The sequence below is a fragment of the Oryzias melastigma genome, linkage group LG1 (assembly GCF_002922805.2).
Source record: "Oryzias melastigma strain HK-1 linkage group LG1, ASM292280v2, whole genome shotgun sequence".
NCBI lineage: Eukaryota > Metazoa > Chordata > Actinopteri > Beloniformes > Adrianichthyidae > Oryzias > Oryzias melastigma.
The window spans coordinates 16,443,357-16,464,113 of NC_050512.1; the positions used below are offsets into that span (position 1 = coordinate 16,443,357).

Consider the following 20,757-nt stretch of genomic DNA (forward strand, 5'->3'; position numbering starts at 1 on the left):
TGAGGTTGTTTTATCTAAAACAGCTCTGCAGATATGTTCAGGTTTAAATGAAACTACAAAAAACAGATTACTGATTAGGGATGCAACAAAATTACAATTTGTGGTTCGGCTTTAAACCCAAAGCCAAACAGCAACAGAATATCGAATGTGAGTGTTGAATTTTTCATTATTTTTTTATATCGCATATATAGCCTTGAATAAATTCTAGCAAGCAACTGTGGTTCTTTTGTCATACTCAATCACTTAAAAATGTTGATGTTGATTACCCAACTTTGATTGCATCATTACATCACATGCCACAATTTGGCCTTACTTTTTAACTCACTTCCATCGGAGGCCAAATGTGGCTTTTTTGCAATATTCGGCCAAAAAATTCAGTTGCCGAATATTGGTGAATCCGTATTATCTTTCATTTTGACAACAATTTGACTCATATAATAATTTGTGGTTGCTGATACGTTTAATAGTCGATATTGGTTAATTCTGAACAACCCGATTCAATCTGATTCAATGATCTCAAATCAATCCAGTACTGCTGTGATGGCACTTGGTAATTTTTAGTTATAGTAAAATTAGCCTACCAAGCATGAATCCAAATTGTATTTTCTAATATCGTTTATAACAGATTTATTTCATTTTTAACCAATTTTACAATGGTATAGGTCGATTAATCGCTACAACCTGACTTTTATTGCTAAAGCTCTTTGCAGACAATTTTCTAAAAATTACATTAATTTTCTAGAGGGAAAAGAATAGTGGCCACAAAAACATAAATGTGTCTAATTTATAATCTATCCAATGATGAAACCTACTTTACTTAAACTCCAACAACTCCTTAAAAAGTTATAACTACAGAAAATATAGCATTAGTGCTCTTTTTTTTTCAAACAAGTGCGTAGTCGTAGTGCCTCTATCACCACATCATTAGGAACTATTGAGGCTTGCATTGCCTTGGGGATCCAGTTCAAAGGTACAGAGCTGAAGTCAAACACCTGCTGACTGACAGATGCAGAACTGGAACTCTGACTTCATCTTCACGAACATTACTAAGCTCCAATTAAACTCACCTCTTTTCACTTCTAATCTGGCTTTTTTATATATTTCTGACTGGAGTGTGTTAAAAGGTCTTACAGCTATGTGGGTGGGAGGAGAAGATCAAGACTGATAAAGCAGGTAAATCATGAATGCATGCGAGAGCAAAAAAGAGGATCAGATAACTTACATAAAAAGACAGTGGCGCAAAAAAAAGAAAGGGGTAGATCAAGGCTAAACTGGAGCACCATCAAAAGAATTATTTTGTTAAAGACCACCACTGCAGGCGTTGGTTGAAGCGTCAGATAATGTGGTGCTTGCAAATGTGCCTGCCCTTGCTCCACATTGCCTCTTTAGGAAAGACGTAACACGAGTTATATTCAATAAAATAAAAAAAAGTTTATGTCTCTAAAACATAGCAGAAAAAGTAAAATTAGTAAAGCTTAAAAAAAGGTTACCTTGAAGTTGGTTTGTTTGTTGGACGAGGAGTAAAGAGTTGCATGATGAGCCTGTTGCTGCTGCTGATGAGGTTGTTGAATTTGCTCTTGTGGTTTCTGTAGTTGAGCCTGTAGTTGTGTGATGAGCTGGTCTTTGTCAGCTAACTGGCTTCTGAGCTCCTGGTGATTTTGACGGAGCTTGGATTCACTCGTTACGAGAGCCTGGTAGCACTGACTCAACTCCTTGTAAAGCTGTCAACAAATAAGAGGGATGGTGTTGGAAAAAGGAAAATAGAATAGACCCACTCCGATGAAAATTGTGCTGCTAGTGTTTTTAGAATGTTCTTGTGGTATTTTTATGATAATGTTATGAAAAATTAAGCTTAAAATTTCATTTCTGAGTATTCTTTTTCAAATTGTTGTGAATCTGGAACAGACGAAAAAAACTGTTTGAAAAAGCTTGTGGCTGTGATGTAGAAATTACAATCAACAAGCTCCCTGTTTCACTCAGTTCCCATACATCCACTTGTAGATGAAAAGATCCACGTAGGTCTTCATTTTCCTCGTCCGAGCTAGAATCTGGAGGACAACTGTACAGCTGGGTAGCTCCAATACTGCTTGCCATTTTTGTTGCACTGCTAATGTTATGTTGGAGTTATGAGGGACTGTAAGCTAGTGCGAGAGCGTACAAAAAGTTGGATTACGGGAAGTCCGGGCAGGCTTACGCCACAATAATTTCAGCTACTGCCCATCTGCAGAAACTATGCCCTCGAAAACGACACAGGCTTTTTTTATTTTGGCTAAAAGTAACAATCATAATATTGAAAACCCACTGGGAACACTTTTACAATGAATCAAGAGAGGATAGGAGTGGGAACTGTGAGTTTTAAGAAGGAAAAAAACAACCTTTAACCAGGATTTTGATTATTTTTTTAATCAATAAAAACAACTGCAAAGTAAATCAGAACACAGAAAACAACAGTAAAGTGGGTAGATGAGCCTTTTATGGGGCAGAATGTATATTTTTGGACTAAAGTGTCTTTTTTTGCTGTTAAAGCTGTCAGTGCCAATGTGTAACTTCTTTATTCATGAAAACACATCTACCCACTTTGCATTTCTGCAACAAGCTGAGCTGCAGTCAACTTCTGATCTGCTCATTTTAGCAATGAAAAACATAAAAAGTTCAATGTAGGGAAAAGACGGCTGTTAAATTCATTTAAAGATCACTGCCAGCATGGAAACATGTTATTCCTCTATTAGATTATATCATTCCTCTATTAGATTTTTTTTTAAATACTGCATCAAATTTAAATCACATATTTTGTGCCAACATATTTATATAGGTTCATATAGATTGGGTGTGGTCGCATGTGTGTGGCTGCGAATACCCTCTGATATGAGGTGGTGTCAGCAGTGTGTGCCTCCTCCTGGTTCCTCAGGACTCTTTGAGTGTCCAGGTTGAGGACCTCCAGCTGTTTGATCAGGTGGCCTTGCTCCGCTGCATGCTCTGAGCTCTGTCTGTACAGAGTCTGCACGTCTGCAAAGTCACGGCTACAAAAACACGCAGAACATTACAGAAAAAACAGCAAACTAAAAGTCTAAATTCTTAATCTGGCATTTAATAGATCATAAAAATAAATGATAGATTTTTATCACATTGTAGGAGTGATTATTCCTCCAAAAAACTGAAGTTTTATTGATGTAACTGATGATAAAGTGCTCTTTTTACTAGACACTTCTTAAAATGACGACGTAACTTGAGACCAACAGTTCTCAAACCAGCAAAATTTAATTTATTTTCTATTGGTCTGGCATTCAACAGGCTTCCTTGACCATGAAAATACATCTAAATGCATTAAGCTTCTACCAAATAAATGGGTGATTCAATTTTGCAGCTAAATGCAGTAAAAGAAAAGTGCAACAAAAATAGCAATCAATTTTTGTATTTCCGCAGTTAATTCTTTAAATAAACAGTTCCTGCTTATTGAAACATCTGCAAATTGTAAAACTTTTCTTTTATAAAGAAAAGTGCAGTATTTAGTCGTGACCTCCTGTGTAATTATTATAATATATTACTGTTACAAATAAGGATATCTCTAAGCTAGCTAAAGATGCAACACTGGTGTGACTGACATGTCAGATTGCCTCTGGCACTAAAAGACAAAAGTAGTTAGAAAAAAAGGGTAAGATTACCAGTAAGGCTCCTGGAGTTCTCAAAGTTTTTATCATATCGACTAAAGCTTAGCCAAAGCCAGCCCCCGTTTCCCTTTTCTTTCCCTTATATCGCAAATCCACTTGGCAGGGCTTATAAAATGGCTTTAAGTGAGCCAGAGAGGAAGGAATCCGTGTCACCCCCAATCCTTATAGCAAGGAGCCTAATTCCGTGTGCAGTAACCCATGTAAAGTGATATGCATTTCAGAGGATATCTATACAAGAATTATATATTAGAGTTTCACTAATTTGGAGGGGGAAGTGGGTTCTTTCCAAGAGTAAAGACAATTTTTTGTTGGTAGAACTTACCAAAGGCGATGAAGTTGTTCCTCTTTTGTTGCTACTTCCTTCTCCTTGGTTGTAAGCTGAACTTGAAGATTGTTACTGTGTCTCTGCACGGTAGACAGCTCCTGTAAAGCATTGTGCAAGACCTCTTCCAGATCCTGGTGTAAGAGTGTAAAAGGAATATTGAAGTCAAATTCAGAGGTTTTTTACATCTAGAATGTTAAATAAATTAGGCATTAGTTCCTTAAAACAAAACTATAGTCTTTTGAAGTGAATTGTGAAGTTGGAGTGTTTCAGAGATTAAAAAAAAAAGTTTAATTTAAAATGTATAAGTGGAGTCTTAACTGTGGGATCCATAACGGAGGAATTAAAAGTAAAACACATGCACCAATGAAATGTTAGATGAAAAGCTTCATTACATTATAAAAGTCTTGTTTTTAAAGGGGTTGAACCATATCAGGAAGAAAAGATGTCCTTGTTAATGTGCTAGCACCACCCTTCAGTGATTCTCAGAGATTTAAGCGACTCCTAGAGTCAGCCAGGTGACCTAAACCTGTAACAGGAGCTCTGAGTTGATTAAAATCTGTGTGTAGTCACATTTTCTGTCTAAATGCTAAAGCAATGTTGAGGCACTGTGGCTTAAAATAAGGTTTAGTGACCAAAAGATGCAGTTCAGATATTTTGTGGTACTTCATAAGCTTTTTAGACACAACAGTCCTCTATCTATATTCGACTCATAAACCGATTTTTCTACTAAGCATTGATTGGTGGTAATCTGACAGATCACAAAACCCTCAAAGAAAATGCATCTTTTCTGTTTTCTACATTCCAGGTTACAACATGTGGACTTTATTAGTAAAGCGACAATAGTGAAAAGAACCACGGCACCTTTTTTTTGAAAGGCCTAAGCACATTCATTTTAAATGAAAATGTCTTTAAATTTGTGACAAACGACCGAGCGTTGTAAATGCTGTCTGAATCAAGGTTTGCCCGACACTCCTGGGAACAATGACAGCTTTGAAATATGTCTTCGTTTGTAAGTGTCCTACTCTTTAAGAGTCAGAAAAGAACCTATAGCTTTCTATTCATGAACAACTCCTCTAAAATCAGCTTCTCCTCTTGTGCTACCAAACTCTTTTCTGTCCAAAACAGCTGAACACTTGTCCAAAACACTTACTGATGATCGCTTAATCAAATCAGCTTTATTTGCCGCTCTCAAGTACTCCATTTGTGCTCTTGATCTCCTCTGGAAGAAACTAAGTTGTGCTTTGTTCGTCTGAATGAGGTGCAAAACCATTCACTTCAGAAAAGAATGTCACTTTCTTTGTGACAAACTAGAAGGAAAAAGATTCTGTGAAATAAAGTAATATTTCTACATCCTGTAGACTCTTCCAGAAAATAATGCTTCAACATTTTAAGCTGTTATGTAACACAGAGCTGGGCAAATTGGGAGGGTCTAACACCCATTCTAAGGCTGTATCAGGTTTCCAAATACTAAAATTTTGGGATCTGTTGCAGAAAAATGTTGAATTTTAAGTTCATAAACTAAACAAACCAAATTATCTACTGTCACGTGAAGTAATTAAAACTTCAGAGTAAAGTGTCATTAAAGATTCTTATTTACAATCTGTTGTAATCTGTGGGAAAACCCTGACGTAGATTAAAAAAAAACAAAAAACAGAAATAACCCAAATAAATTCTGAAAAAAAATATAAAAAATAATTAATAGATTAAAACAATACAATATGATGTATAACAATTCAGGAATATTATGAAAATCTTTCAAGCAATTTCCTCTAAAGATGAAAAAAATGCTTGCTAAAATTGCTTAGACTGCTGCCCCTGCGACCCGGTCCCGGAGGAAGCAGAAGAAGATGGATGGATTAAAAAAAAAAAAAAATCAGTCTGTAAAACATTTCTGTTGCTGTATCTTTACTTACTTTCATCATACCATCTATCTTCTGGAACTGCCGTAAGATTTTCAAGATTTGTAGTAAAATGATACAAAGCACCAGTGATGATTATGTTTTGTTTACAGCTCAAGTTAACCAGGAAATTGACAGAAAAACTTCAGAATGTTACTTTACAGTTTAAATTGACAAATATAATTTCTTTCTCTCTCTAGATTTGCATTTTTATCTGTTATGTTTTGTAGATTCTGATCTCCTGCTCAAGATAAAAGTATGAATGATGGTGATTAAATTCCTATTGTTTTCATTTTCATTATTCCAGTAAAAAAGACATAAATATAGCAACCATTCAGACATATATAGATTAAAGTAAGAATAGTGTCAGTGTGGTATAAATACAGAGTGGTATGCTTAGGTAACGTTTGTGAGTAATTTAGCTAAAACATATTTCATGTGTGCGCAGGTATAATCACTGCATACGCCACATTTATTACAGTTTTAATTTGAATAAGCCTCAATCACTCAAACAATAGAAAGGGCAAAGAAAAAAGTGGCAAAAGTAATCAAAGCTGCGATTCTTTTTGGATTAATTAGATTACTTTCCAATACTGTTCAGTCCTAGCCTTGGTAATTAAACTGCCTTTATGTCTTGATTAGTTTATAATAAACAAAGAATACTTGATTTGTTCTTTAGCTAGTACTATCTGTTTTGTTGTATATTCCAGAATCCAAATTCCAACTTTCATTTTTTAAATGACTAGTCAATCAAAGAAGCATTTCTTATTACATCAATTTATACATTTTCTGAAACTTAATTATGTCAAACAGGTTGTTAGTCGGCATCATCAGTGAGTTCCTATATTTTTTATAACTGAAGTTGAGTATTTAAAATGATGTAAAACTTTGCATTTTACAAACTGAGTTATTTTTTATAATTAATAGCAAGCAAATGGAAATCTTCGGGTAAACTCTGACCCAAAAAAAATGGACATGCTAATATTTGATATTCATTTTAATTTTATTAAGCTTGAACCGTAATACAATCGTTCTGTGATATTGGTATAAAAATGTCTGTTTACAATCAAGAGTTGTTATAATAGCATCAGTAACATCTGCATGTAGATGTATATATTCCTTACATTTTTCCAATTAAGTCACAATCAATCTTCCAAAAATGCATATATTTATGTCTAGAAAATATTTATTTTCTTTTTATTCTTTAGTAGTTTTTGTTTTGATTAAGTTAAAGTGTCATTAGTTGCCATGTACTTGGTGAGTGAAATGTGTTCTCTCCATTTGACCCATACCCCAGGGGGAGGGGTGAGCTGCAGACACAGTCGCTCAGGAACCATTTGGTGGTTTAACCCCCCCAATCTAATCCCGTAATGCTGAGTGTCAAGCAGGGAGGCACTGGGTCTCATTTTTAGTCTTTGGTATGACTCAGCCTGGATTTAAACTCATGACCTTCCAGTCTCAGGGCGGACACTCTACCACAAAGCCACTGAGCTGGCTTGAAATAAAATAATTCCAATCCAAAAAATGTCCAGTTACACATCTCATTACATTTATCTATAACAGAAATAAATGAATGATGAAATTGAGCAAATGGGAAAAATGACAAAACTGTAAACTTAGACATCAGCTGCATCGCATGTCAGATGGTAATTCTGAGGTTGGATAAAAGCTTTTTCTATATTCATAGGTAGTGTGGGGGAAAGTGTGGGAGATTAAAGAGTTCAAGGTCTTTGTGGCTCTAATGGTTCTGTCCCTGCACTCATACCTTTAATCTGGCCTGGGCGGCATTCTTCTGGTCTTGCTGACTGTTGACCTGCCTCTGTTTCTCCTCCAGGTCAGCTCTCAGGGCAGCACAGCAGGACGCTAATCCCTCTTTTTCTTTCTCTAGTGCTTGCACCACCTGCTGCTCCTCCTCCTCTTTCTTCATACTTTTGGTCTTCATTTCCTGGACACAAGTATGGTGTGTGTATGTGTGTGTGTAAGAAAGGAAGAGGGTCAAGTAAACAACGGCGACACAAAAACACCCACACACACAAAAATACACATCAATAATGAGAAAATAAAGAGGGAAGCCTGGAGACACAAAAAGAGGAGCAACCCATAGGGCTGGAGCTGAAATGAATACATAAACAGTGAAATCGGCTTTTCTGCAAAAGCCCCCCGCATGGGCTGCTGATTGGCCAAGGTCATCTGAACTGTAGGACTGGACCCTAGCGAGCAGGTGTTGGTTGGTATGGGCCAAGACGTGCTGCAGGAGCCGATCTCATATGGGCATAGGGGCCAGTCTGTCAGCTTTAATGAAAGATCCTAATGAGAATGCTGTTTGCTACAAGACCCATTAGATTCAACCCAGGTATCCTTTGATGCTGTCCCCCACCATTTCTCACCATGAGACGCTACCAAGACGGTGGAAGGACCATTTCTTTATTAATTAATCATAACCGTGTCCCATCTAAGCATAATTAGAGAGAAGCCACGCCATCACGTGTGCAGTGTTCACTTTCCCCAACTGAAGGAGGCATTAAGTATTTATATGTAAGTAACAACCTGCTTTCCTTAGCTCTCTTTTTTCCATCATACACACAGTTTCCAGTTGTGAAGGATTCTCTGTTGTCAGTAGGAGAGAAAGCTGAACCCAAGAGTGGGTAAGACAGAGTAAGGATAAAGAACAAAAAGGAAGACACAGATTGTGTTCAAGAGGCATGAAGGACCTTTACCTTCCACTAAATGATTCAAATACCTGATGTTTTAGCTTCTGGGAGCTTCTTGTGGTGTATGTCATACAGAAAAAGAGACTTTAAAATCAGAAATCCTGCAGAAAACAATAATCGACCAACCTCAAGTTCCTGAGTCTTTCTGGTCAGGTGTTCCTGCAGAGTTCTCAGCTCCTCCTTCATTAAAGCTTCTTCCTCTTTGACGGATGTCCTCTTTTGCAACAAGTTGTCAATTTCCTGCTTCTGTCCCGACACTTTCTGTGGCAGATTTGATAGAAACAGAGGAGTCAAGAGCAAAGCAGCAGAAAATGGGAAAAAACAGAAGCAAACAAACAGAGCAACAGGTTGCAGTTTGATGCGACTCATATCAGAACTGTAAAGAATTCATTGACTGTATATGAAAGTGGGATCTCACTCATGGAAAATTACTTGCTTCCACTACCAACCATTGACTGTGTAATCACTGGACATATTAACCCCTCCCCTCTCGTGTTCCAAATAGGAAGTACCCGCTGGTTCTAAGAAGCTCCCATAGACTTGTAATGAGAAATAGACAGTTAGTACTCAGCCATTTTTTTGTCAGAACATTTATTCTTGCTCTGATACATTCCTCTTAACATCTTTTTTTCTAATCCTATTTTTTTTAGATATGTTTTCTTTACTACAAGTTATTCAAGTTGTAAACTGACCAATCAGATGCCTTGGTAAAGGCATGTTGTGCCTGCTGGCCCCACCTCCAATGTTTGATTGACAGATTCTCCCAAGCTGCGAGGGTCGGAGGTAAGGCATTTTCTACGGGTGACGGCAACACTTTTTTTTTGTCCAGTATATGTCAATGGTTCCAACGAAATCCAGTTAGTTGGGTCGCCATTTTTTTGCAGTACGAACATCGCCATGTTGGAACTAGAAATCATCTGTAAGCAGTTATTGGTCCGAGTCGGTCTGAGTCAACATGTCTATGGCAACCACTCTCTCCAATCAGGAGTGATCTTGTTGGAAGGCCACACCCTTACAATTTGGAGTCAAACATTTTGAATTTCTGGCGTAATACCACATACTTTTATTGAGGCATCTGATTGGTGGCTTTATAACTTGATTAAATGACTTTCACTACAGAAAAAAATATGAAAAAAATTGATAAAAACATGTTAAATAATAGCGGCAGAGCAAGAATCTGACAAACAGAATGACTAAGCAAAGTGATTTTTGCTTTTTGGGGCCAGCCGGTACTTGCTATTTAGAGGGGTGACTCAGTCCAGTTGTCATATACTGTCAATAGTAGCATCTGACTAAGATGAATAATACAAAAAAGTACAAGATTATTTATTAAAATGTTAAAGTCAATATATCGAAAGCTAAATGTACCAAACTACATTAATCAAAATTACAAATAAAAATCTTTTTTAATGGTGAAACAGAAGTGGGTTCAGTATTTGTAGTCTAAAATTGCTAAAAAACAAAAAAAAAACAACCACACTTTTTTTTCTAAAAGACATGAAACTGGAAATTTCTAACTGTTGATACAATGTAAGCCTACAATTTGCTAAACCAAAGAGAATGTAAGTGTCACAGATTTCACGATTGCCAACTTTTAATGACGACATTTATTTGGTATTTTGACAACTCTTGTAGGCTCAGTAGGAGGAGAATGGCTCCTTAACACTGCTTTAGAAAAGGTCATGCATTGGCTGGTAATCCACAGCCTGCTGTGGGTACACTGTCTTCAATAACACTGTGCTCGGGATGAAATTAATTGCCCCGTTGAGGAATATTGCTCAGAATTATCCAAATAGCGGATTTAGCGTTACTTACTACTTCTAGCTGGTCATGCTAAGAACAGAGGGGCTTTAATAGAGATTTATACTGGAGAGAAGAAAATACATTCAAACGCAGATAATGAGCTAGCCAAGAACAACCTGAACTCCAGCAGCACTAACTCAACTGACAGATAAAAGGAGCGGAGCTGTGAAGGGAGGAGGTCAGGACAAAAAGATCAGAAAATGAAACTTTTGAGTTGCATTCAAGAATGAATACATTACATTAATACTGCGATAAAATCATTACAAATGGACCCAGAAAACCACCATACCTCAAAGTATAAGGAAAAACCTTTCAGCAACAATGTTCTACTTTTGAGTTCAAACCTTTTCAAAAGTCGTCTAGCCACCAGATCCCACACAAAAAGAAACATTTCGTTTTTCCAATATCCCTGTGTAAAATGACAGATTGTCCAAGAAAATAGTTGAGAAGAGACTAAAATTAATGTTAATTTAAAGTAATACATGAAACATTTCAAATGGTTAAATGATTCTACATGTGTCATTTTGGGTGAATTATATCATATTCACTATATTTCTATACATAACAGTAAGTATGTTATTGTCTATAGTCCATTAACACTGGATTACCACTCTCAAGTGAAATGGGTATGCAGGAGAATATCATTACATTTAAAATGACCGAGAAGTTGCATTATTTCGCTTTTTTTTTAAATAAACTTAAAGTTTAGAAGTTGTATTACACTTGAGATGAGGCTGAATATCTCTGCCTAGTTCTCAAAGTAAAATGGAATAACAATGATGCATGATGATGATTCATGTAAAACGCTTTTCACATAGCTTGTATTTTAACCTGAGCAGTCAGATGAAATGCTGAAACAAGAGGTTGTTTATATTAAAGACAAAAAGAAAATCAGTTTTTTTAGGAAAAATATTTTAAAAAAGTGGTTTAAAGATAATCCATTAATTTGTTTTTTGAATTAATATTGCATTGTTTGAGTAAAGATAAATCCAATTACTGGTAATTTAATTGTTTTTTGCTTTTTTTTTTCTCAACCCATCTTGGAATCCTTTATTTTGGATGTTAATTCAATGATGACAAGAGTTAAAAGTTAATACTTTTCTTCTAACATGTTTCGTTTTCCACATTTTTACCTTTACAACATGATAGGTAAACATTTTTGATTTTTTATAGCACATCTGTCAAAATTTCATGCTAAAAGGCCCCGGTAAGCAGAGCATCTTGATTAGTTTTACTAAGAATCAATTTTTTTTTAGAATAAAAAAAATAAAAAATAAAAAAAAACAGAAACGGATGCTAAAAGGATGATGGCGTGTGTCATGTATGGACGTATGGTTCAGGCCCCTCCCCGTCGCTTTTTGACGTTACAGGTGTCCCCAACTAGTCATTTTTTGACATGCTGGCTGCTATCATTAAATCAGGGGTCCCAAATCTCGGGGCCGCAGACCAGTACCGGTTCGAGGGTCGCTTAGTACTGGGTGACAGAAAGGGAAAAAAATGCATACATTAATCACAGGTCCCCAACCCTCGGGTTGTGGAAAGGACTGGTACCCTAACCCTAACCCGGTATCATTACCCTAACCTGGTACTGGTTCCACATCCCAAGGATTGGGGACCCGTGATTTAATGGGGAGAGCCAGCACGTCAAAAAACGACAAGTTCGGGACACCCAAAACATCAAAAATGATGTGGAGGGGGCCCGAACCATACATCTATATATAACGAGTTGAGAGTGAGAATGTTTCAAAAATGATGACGATAAGAAATACATTTTATTTGTGGAGTCAATATCATAAGCCAATAAGTCTCCAGTGTCAGAAAGTTAAGTACAATTTTGCATTACATCTATTCTTGTTTCTTGTATTTTACTTTTTGTTTGTACAATTAAAGAAGACTAATCAAAAAAAAAAAAAAAATATTCAATTGAGTACATGATGACAGGCATTGCAGTTTTAAGTTAGTTTTTCCAATGATCTGGATGTATATGGCTTCAGCACATTCGCATTAGAACTGTGGCGTACCTCTTCTAGCTCCTGTATCGTGTAGTCTTTGCACTGGAGGATCTCCAACACCTTCCTGTCCTTAATCTCAGCTTTGTGTTTCTCCCTGAAGAAAAGGAGAAAAAAAGCAGTTGATTGTATCAGCATTAAAGTAAAAAAAATTCAACATAAACCTTTTATAATTGGCTTCACTTTGTCACAAGTTTTCAAAATCAGAAAACAAAGATTTGTGATATTGTTCTTTTACTCTTTAAGTTTTCTAGGCAAAGTGCCTGTCATAAGCATTGTTCTAACTGTAACAGTTAGTGGATTAAAAGGAGAGGATTTTTCTGTTTTATCATTAGGAAGAAAAAAAAAACAAGGGAGCATTTGGGGACAAGTCTGTCTCAATTGCATAAGACCACATGGGACCACCCATTCTATTCCTCCGTCTCCCGTCCCTTTACATCTCCCATCTCTAAAGTGTATTTTTTTTCTTTTCTTTGTGTCTCTTGTGATCAACCCTCTCCCCTGGTAGATGCTGAAATACATATCTGTTGTTCTTGGAGAGTCTGGAACACAGGCAGGCTAAGCTGCATCTCCTCACATATTGGGCCGTGTTCATTCTGTCCTGAGCAACCAACCAATCCCTTTACAAGATCCACATGGTAAAGGGAGAGAGGGATGAATGGCAGTTCCCAGCGGGCACCAGCGCTTGACTGGAGTCGACACAATTACCATGTCAATATCCTCTTGCGCATCAGGTGATACAATACACATATGCTCTCTGGGTGCATGTTCCCCTACTAGTCTCAGAGGACCCACATTCTTTGATGCCTTTCCTAAGAGGACTATAAGGAACTGTAGAGAGTGTAGATTAGAAATGAGAAGCAGCGGTTCTAAAGAAAAAAAAACACCCTCTGCAAGTTTTAATAAATGCATTTAGTTGCCATTTTCAGTCCGCTAATGTATTCCATGAAGTACCATAAGTAAAATAATGATAAGAGTATATGCTCCAAAGTAAAATGTTACAAATAACCTTTACTAAAGACCCACTCCTATAAAAATTGTGGTTGTGGTGCTTTTAACATGGTCTTGTGGCATTGTTCTCATGATGAAGGACAGATATAAAGAAAATTAAGCTTATAATTGCATTTATGAGTATTTCTTTATTCAAAATGTTGTACATCAGGCGAAGATGAAAAAAATACTCTTGGAAAAGCTTGTCGCTGTGATGTAAGTGCTACAATCTGAAGCCACAAGCTCCTTGCTCTGCTCCATTCCGGTGCTTTCACTGTAGGAAGCGCTGCGAAGCGGCATGGAGGGCGCTTCCATTCGGCGCCCTTGTTAACCTATGGTGTAGCTCACACCAGACACCGTCTCGCGCCGTGCAGTGATCGTTTCAGCGTCTTGTCTATTTTTGAGAAAATCTGGTACATGTTCAAAATATAACCAATTTTTCACAATAAAATAGCACAATTGACAAATACAATCATATGTTTGTATCCAAACAGACTGAACACACAAAAAACAAACAGACAGACACACTGACACTGAAACACACACAGATCAACATAGTGTGCAGATTACAGAGTGAACGGGGGGGGTCTGATGATGGAAAAAAAAAAAAAGCTCCAAATAACCACAGCTGAGCAGAAGGGCCTTTAAACCGTCACGGAAAAATATGTGTCTTGTGTGAGGAGCTATAAGCTAGTGGGAGAGCATATAAACAGATGGATGATAGGAAATGGGGGCGGTCTTACTCCACACCAACAGTTCCACCCACAACAATTTCTAACGAACTACTGCCGCTCTGCAGAAACTATGTCCAATAAAACAACAAATGTTTGTGATTTTGGGTGAAAATGACATAATCATAATCAAAAGACCACTAAGACTGATTTTACATAAGTTAAAAAGATAATTATAGTGGAACTTAAAGCTAAAACAGTAAAATAAAAAGTTTTAAATAAAGGCATTACATTGAATTGTTAAAGTCTCGTTTTATTCCCATCGTAAAGGGGAAATATTGTATTAATCTAAATGTCTGTCGTCAGGTTAAAAGCTTCTCTGAAAGTTCCCATGCTGCTGTTTCCTTGTGGCTTACCCATCCAGGAAAAGAAGGTCTTATCCAATCTTACAATTTATCCATGAAAGATAAGAATTTGGCAGCGCTGTTTCAACTGTCCAGCGTGTGAGCCGCAGAGGGAAAGTGTTTTCATTAAAACGGTTTCCACTGTTTGAACTGAAAGATGGGGGATAAGACGGCTTAAATCAGCGTTTGCTCCAGATTCCTTCATAACCCCTATAGAATGGCCAAGGTGCTTGAAAAACCGCCTAAATGACTTTCACACACACATATATATATATATTATTTGTGAGATAAAGCAACCTTCAACTGTTGAGCTTCTCCGGTGGCAATGTGAAAGATGAACTCACTCACCGCTCGACTACCAAACTGACAGCCTGAGTCAACTCTGGATTTGCCACTTGCAAGCGTTTCCACAGAGACCACACAAACTCCTTGTCTGCCTGTTAAAAGAAAGCATGTCAAGAGCTGTTATTTCTGAATATATTTGTGTGTACTTTTAGCATCAACAATAAGTATGATCTTAATGAATCCCTTAAAGGAAAATAGGCAACTCATCAGAATTGATAAAATTGAATACGATGCTCCTTGACATTAGCATAAGACAGTAAGGGGGAGTCGATCAATAATTTAAGCCACTTGTACAAAGCTGTATATTTTTTTTTTATATAGAGCACATCCTTTCTAATCATGAGGTTCTTTTTGCAGAGATCTCCATCTCTGAGATGTGACCTTCGACTCAAGGGAAGCGCGCATTGACACTTGTCATTATGAACTATTTATGACTTGGGAGCAAGAATCCCAATCAAAACACAGCAGCAGAGCGTGCCGTTTCCTTATTAATAAATTGCTCACTAAATATGTTTTTCCAGCACTGCTCCAAAGTAACTGAACCCAAAGAAAGTCAAAACTGTTGACGGAGGGTGTCATCTGGAAGCAGGCAAACCTAGCCGGCTCTCCCGACGCATTTCCAATTCAAATTGTCTCGTTGGCTTTTCAAACATTTTGAAGCTACATTACATTTAATGAGGGACATCTAAGAGCTACATTTTCTGACATTAAAAGACAGAATTATACCAAATCAACTTAATATAAAATTATCTGATAAATTATGTTCACATCATCATAAGATAAAAGTCCTCCCTCCCACAGGAATTTACTGGTCTCCAATTAGTACATGAATTTTAACCCCCTTCTCGAAAGTGTCTAATCAATTATTTACCAAGATGGCAGTATCAGACCTTGATAAGGCCATGAGCTGAACATATAAAGTGGAGAGATGGTCCTGTACTTGTCTGTGTAACTGAGTGCTGGTGTCTGTGTGCATCTGGGGGAGGGTACTGACTTAAGGTGGGCAGAAATCTCACAAAAATCAACCCCGAAATGTAGCTCGAGTTGAACACAGTTGATCTAAAATATGTGCTCTGCCTGGCTTTTAGCTGCCATTAGCTGTAGCGCTGACAACAGTTCAGTCAGGATGCTCATCAAAAGCTCTCCTCTGCCGTATGTGTGCTTAAAGATGCATTGAATGTCTTTTTGATGATTGCTGAATTATTCATTTGGAATCTGGAAACTAAAACACCATGGGCTAAACATAACAGAGAGAGCCACTGGAATTCAGCACATATTAGTAAATTAGCACTGTCTAGCAGGACCATTTGCTGCCTGACAGATCAAACTCTTTGTAGTTAATGGCCCTCCTGAAATACATCTTGCCAAAGACTTAGGACATCAGTGGTATTCAAATGCCACTATTTAAAATGTACACTGCAAAACTTAAGGCTCTTATTAAATTTACACAATCTCTGACACTCATGTCTGCACAAGACCACCAAGGGTGACCTCCAAGTCAGTACCAAGACAAACCTCACACATGGCATGCAGGACATTTTATTAAAGGTTTTAGTTAGCATGTCAGGAAAAATCTACTCAAATGGATGATTATATTTGTATATATTTTAACTTTATACATATCGAGGATCTACACATTTAAATTAACTCATGAATTTGGTTCAGACTGCTGATCAATAGTACTGGGAGATATGACGATACATATTGTGTTGGGAATAGAAAAGTGTCTATTGTGACATTTTCTCTTTTATTGCTGAATTTTAGCGCAAAAATGTGTTTTCTACTAAGAACCTTGAAACTTGTGAAAAAAAATGTTTCTCATGGGTGACGATTCAGTTACATGACACTTGAAAAAATAAAGTCAGCGAAAAGTAAGTAATGACATTTTTTTTTCTTTTTTTTTAGGAGAATAACTGAAAATATACTTTATTGTGGTATATCGTGATATATATTGTTATTGTGATATAAAATAATTGATGTCGTGATATACAATTCTTTCCATATCGCACAGGACTACTATCCAAATGTCAATGGACCTTTTTTTGTTTTATCATTGTTCACTTTGTAATTGTGAGCAAATGAGTTTTCCTTTTAACATAACCTAAGAAATTCTAAAAATATATTTTCTTTTTAACAAAATTAAAAGAACTTTTTAAAGACCCACTCCAATCATTTTTTGAGCTATTATAATAGTGTTCCCGTTGCAGTGGAGCAACCCCACCCCTGTTTTCCCTCTCCATTGCAGAAACCTCGGGGCAGGGAGTTTGTGGCCCTCCCCACATATTTTCTACGTCTCAAATGCACTCTTTTTGTCTAAAGTCATTTTTGTTCGTCTGTGCCTGATTCACAACCATTTGAATAAAGAAAAACTTAGAAATGCAATTTTAAGCTCAACTATATAAATATACATCATCCATCATCAAAATACTTACACCAAAACTCAGTTTTCATTAGAGTGAGTCTATAATTAATTAATACATAAAATCCCAAATTAGCATAAGCTCACACTTCAACTGTGAGACAAGTAAAAGAAAATAATAAAGACAATCACATTGTATGACTTATAACTAATTTATTTGTACAGTAGAGCAGAAAATAAATATTTAGCAGCTATAAACAAGAAAGAATTGTGCCCCTTACAGACCTGTCACTTCTTCTTTAAGAAGCTCTTCTGTCCCTAACTCGTTACCAATATCAATGGCACCTGTGTGTGAGCTCGTTATCTGTATCAAAGACACCTGTCCACAACCTTAGATAGTAGGATGAGTGAAATTTTAAAAATAGAAAAACCTTTGCTACATGCCATTTTTTTTCTTTTATGTTTATTTTAAGGGCTTTTTTGCCACCATTTATCAATGATAAACCTTTATAGATGGTTGTTGTTTTACTCAGCTATCAAATACTGTAAACTCAAATGCAAAGATTGGCCTGGGAATGACTGAAAGTGAATAGGCTGAAGCATAGAGCTTATTTTTCATTTTCCACAACAAATTATAAGTTATAGTCTCCACCAAAAGTACTTCAGAAAAGTCTCATGCTATTTAGTTATAAACAGAGCAAATGCAGGTTGCCAGTCCATCACATGGCTGAGGCTAAATACTGATAAACAAGTACTTACTCCAAACTTTAAACCGAAATTGCAATTTAAAGTAAAAAATTAAGCGTGGAGCTGCATGGTAGCGCAGTGGTTAGCATTCTTCCCTTGTCCTTGTCCGAAAACATGCTTCATAGTTTAATTGGTGAGTCTAAATTCTCCCTAGGTGTGAATGTGAGTGTGCTTGGTTGTGTGATTATGTCCCCACAACAGACTGGTGATCTGTCCAGCGTGTACAACCATCTTTGCCCAACAGTAGCCAGGTTAGGCTCCAGCAGCCTTGTGATGGATTAAGATGGATGGACACTAAACTTGAAAAGCCATGTATTTGGACTGAGGACGTTGGAATGTTCAGAGAAAACTCACATGTGCAGAGAGAACATGCCAAGTCTTCACAAATACAACAAGCTGGGATTTGAACCAGGCCTTCTTGCTGTGAAGTGACAGTGCTGTATTATTTATTTTTACTTTCTTATAATATAATTATTCACCATTAGACGTTAATGGCAAGTTTAAACATCAGCAACTGACAGAAGTGATAAGATCTTACACTTTTACCCTAATCTCCAGTTTCCTGTGTCCATCAAACAAAGTGATTTCTGCTGAAAGTCATTTTTATTACCACAGATTTTCAAACTTACAGTTTTTTTGTTTTTCATCTTACAAAAAGCCATTTGGTCACATTTTGAAATGCTAAATTTAAAGTTTAGAGTAAAATGTCAAACAACAATAAAACATTTTCTTGTCTGACAGTTTCTCGGGTCTAAGTGGAGTCTCTGGACACAAGCACACGAGTTCACACTTGCTTAAACTACTAACATTTCACATCAAAAAGATAAAATACATGAAAAAAAAATGTTTTTTAAAGTTAACACACTAAATAAGCTTGTAAAGATACTCTGTCAATGTAACAAAATATTTTTAACTTTAATTTTGTTCTTGAAGAATGTTCAAAAGGAAGCAACGGATCAAAAAGTTGAATCAGCAAAGTAAGTAAATGAATAGAGTCCCAAAACAGATATTGGGATATAGTAGATTTAGATGGAAACTCATCAAACAAAACTGAACCTTAAAACTTCAAATCCATCTACTTTAAAATTGTTCTTCCATCTGCAACATCATTTGGGTATTTCAAGTTACACATGCTGGGTCAGTATCCTCAAGTTATTAGACACCACCTGGTGGTGAATATGCAGGGCTCTCTTAACAACATGAACTTGAAAACTTCTTACAGCTTCTTAATATCCCTATATGGTTAAAGTTTCTTAAGGTTCAGAAGATAGTGAAGTGGTGTGCATTTAAACAATTTATTATAAAAAATGTAATATGATCCTGATTATTAAAAGCATTTGAAACAAAAAAAGTGCATTATGTGTTCTTCCAAAACTGAAAATATAAAACTTAATTAATCTCCTAAAATGTAAGAATTAAAAAAAACATATTTGTAAAATGTTATTGATTTTATCTTCCAGAGGCTGAGTCAGATGACCGCTATGCTTTGTAGCATGTACTGTTCTTCTAATTCTCAATATTTCCACCCTTTTCAAGGTCAAGAGGATTATCAACAACAACCTATCCCAGATGTAAAAGTAAGAAGTGAAATTTTCTCCCGACAATCATACCAGGTTTTTATTAGGTGCACTTATTGCTAGATGTTGTTATTTCGTTAGAAAGGAAAGGAAACATAAAACTTGTGATTTTAGTCATTAGAAGCAGTTTCCAAATGGTCAGTGGTACTGAATCTTGGCTGAAACTTTTAACTTGTCGTGGAAAGTAATCAACAATGACTTAGGGTTTTTTTGTTTGTTTGTTTGTTTTTGCATAGTGGCCGCCTTCTGAGGTGTGTTTACATGGAAGCCGATTACTTCACGTCACTATCGTGAAGTTGCAGGTTTAGATAACAACTAATGTGACACAGTTTTCTACAAATATACATAAGAAACATGTTCATACAGACCTGGCATTGCATTAACTCGTCTGATAAATTCTTCACTTCCTCCTCCAAAACCAAGATGCGAGCTTCATTGTTGGAATCCATGTTCGCACTGTAAGAAAGCAACAAATTAAAGGTTAGGGTTAGGCTGGTGTTTCTGCTGGAAAACCTCAGACGCTCACAGCAATCAATACAAAGAAATAACAGGCGCTTTTACATGGTTCTGGCACAGTTTTCAGGCAGAGACAAGCTGAGTGGGGCTGTCCCTCCGAAAGATTAAAACATTTCAGTATTTCTGCACTTTACCTGACGTGATGGTGAGCAGACTGGAACATTAAAACAATAACAGCATCGGGAGGTTTTCCATTTCATTAACAGTAAATGTACAGCAGTGGCTAAGTCAGCTACCATTAGCCACGCCACATTTTGAAACGTTTGACTTCCTACAGCTGACTATTTAGTACAGCGGCACTACATGATTCAAGCGGCAGTACGTAAACCTTCGTTACTTGTTTATAAAAATTCCCACAAACTATAAGATGTTTTGCTAGCTTGTGTCACCGTTGTCTGTAACCACGGAAACTCCTGCTTTCAAACATGCCCGCTGTTTTCATTTGGCTCCGGAAGCGTCAGCTACGTTGCGACACTTTACGACAGTTTCCACCGCAGTACGACAATTGATAAAATAAGCATCCAAAAGATTTTCTAGTTATCCCCATTTAATTTTAATCATTTGCTAAAGGCGAAACAATATGTATAGCAAATAATTGCAACTTTGTTAAAAATAATAATAATAATAAAATAAAAATAGAGAGAGAGAAAATAATCTGAGAGATTTCTCTTAAAGAAAAAAAGCCAGCAGTACAAAGAATTGTAAGTTTAACCCCATAACAGTCTTTCACGGGA

At 36.6% G+C, this 20,757-nt stretch overlaps 1 protein-coding gene across 1 annotated transcript in view; it reads right to left on the minus strand.

The window, feature by feature from the left end:
* Nucleotides 1-20,526, minus strand: part of cntln (centlein, centrosomal protein) — a 96,899-nt gene extending 76,373 nt beyond the window's left edge. The window contains exons 1-9 of the mRNA XM_024290107.2: nt 20,158-20,526; nt 19,876-19,963; nt 14,828-14,916; nt 12,427-12,511; nt 8,729-8,863; nt 7,657-7,836; nt 3,991-4,124; nt 2,858-3,020; nt 1,491-1,721 (exon numbers count right to left, since the gene is read on the minus strand). Of these exons, the coding sequence (XP_024145875.1) occupies nt 1,491-1,721; nt 2,858-3,020; nt 3,991-4,124; nt 7,657-7,836; nt 8,729-8,863; nt 12,427-12,511; nt 14,828-14,916; nt 19,876-19,963; nt 20,158-20,186 (1,134 nt within the window). The 5' untranslated portion in view covers nt 20,187-20,526. The remainder of the gene's footprint in view (nt 1-1,490; nt 1,722-2,857; nt 3,021-3,990; nt 4,125-7,656; nt 7,837-8,728; nt 8,864-12,426; nt 12,512-14,827; nt 14,917-19,875; nt 19,964-20,157) is intronic.
* Between the last annotated feature and the right edge of the window lie 231 nt (nt 20,527-20,757).